The 1,285-nt window shown below is 32.0% G+C and overlaps 1 protein-coding gene across 1 annotated transcript in view; it reads left to right on the forward strand.

Annotated features, from left to right (window-relative positions):
• The window catches only part of CDKL2 (cyclin dependent kinase like 2), a 67,021-nt gene that overhangs the window by 11,354 nt on the left and 54,382 nt on the right, over positions 1 to 1,285 (forward strand). Inside the window, exon 3 of the mRNA XM_045284355.1 lies at positions 496 to 690. Within this exon, the coding sequence (XP_045140290.1) occupies positions 496 to 690 (195 nt within the window). The remainder of the gene's footprint in view (positions 1 to 495; positions 691 to 1,285) is intronic.

Below are 1,285 nucleotides of genomic sequence, written 5' to 3' on the forward strand. Positions count from 1 at the left end.
CTGAATAAGAGTTGACATATTTGAACTGTGGTGCTGGAGAAAAATATTGAAGTACTAGACTGCTGAAAGAACAAACCTATCTTAGAAGAAATACGGCCAGAGTGCTTCTTACAGGCAAGGAGGGCAACACTTCATCTACATCGTTTGGACATATTGTCAGAAGAGATCAATCCCCAGAGGACACATCATTTTTGTTAGAGGGGCAGGGAAAGAGAAGGCCTTCATGAGATGAACTGAAACAATGGCTGCAACAATGTAGAGGAACAGTTATGAAGATGGCTGCAATGTTTTGTCCTGTTGTGCACAAGGGTGCTATGGGTCAGAATCGACTCTGGCACCTGACAACAACACGTTCTCTTAATTATCTTTTAGAAGCCGGACATGTGGTTTTGCAGTGTATGCATTTGCTTTTTTCTATACTGAGATCTATTTTAGATTGTCACTAATTGTTTGATTGTACAAAAATAATTTTTCTTTTTCTTTTTTCCATAACAGCAACTGAGGCATGAAAATCTGGTGAATCTATTGGAAGTGTGTAAGAAAAAAAAACGATGGTACCTTGTTTTTGAATTTGTTGACCACACAATTCTTGATGACTTGGAACTCTTTCCAAATGGGCTAGACCATGAAACAGTTAAAAAATATTTGTTTCAGATTATTAATGGAATTGGATTTTGTCACAGTCATAATGTAAGTATTTGGTTCAAACGGTTGTTTTGCCAATCTGACTCTCTAGATATCTGTTAATTAATTTAATGAGACTCTGTTTAAAGTTTTGACAGGAAAATAAAACTATTACTTTAATATTGCCAATCTGAAAATGTCAATGTATATTTATTCTCTCCTCAAAACATTTTCTTTTCCTATTTTTTTAAAACATTTTATTATGAAACTTTGAAGTCATACCAAAAATTAAAAAGAATATACAACGAGCAGCCTTCTGCTCATTACTTAAATTCTATACTTGTTAATGTTTTGTTATTTTTGTTTTGTCAAATTGATTCATCCATTCTTTCATTCATCTATTAATCAAATTTAAATATGCTGTGTGTATTACACACACACACACACATATATATAAATTTTAAAGTAAATTTGATTTTAACCCACTGTGCTTAAGACATTAAGTAGAGACTAATATTTTTCTTGTTTTGTTTTTAGGTAATATTTACTGGATGAAATATACTAATTAAAAAAACCCCTTTTTATTGTGAATTAGGTAGGGGTTCACATTATAAGTCATCATTTTTGTTTTCAAAAATTTAAACAACTTGTTAAGCCTCCC

Source organism: Echinops telfairi, unplaced genomic scaffold, assembly GCF_000313985.2.
Source record: "Echinops telfairi isolate 266 unplaced genomic scaffold, ASM31398v2 ScPeMD7_7468;HRSCAF=8506_0, whole genome shotgun sequence".
Lineage (NCBI taxonomy): Eukaryota > Metazoa > Chordata > Mammalia > Afrosoricida > Tenrecidae > Echinops > Echinops telfairi.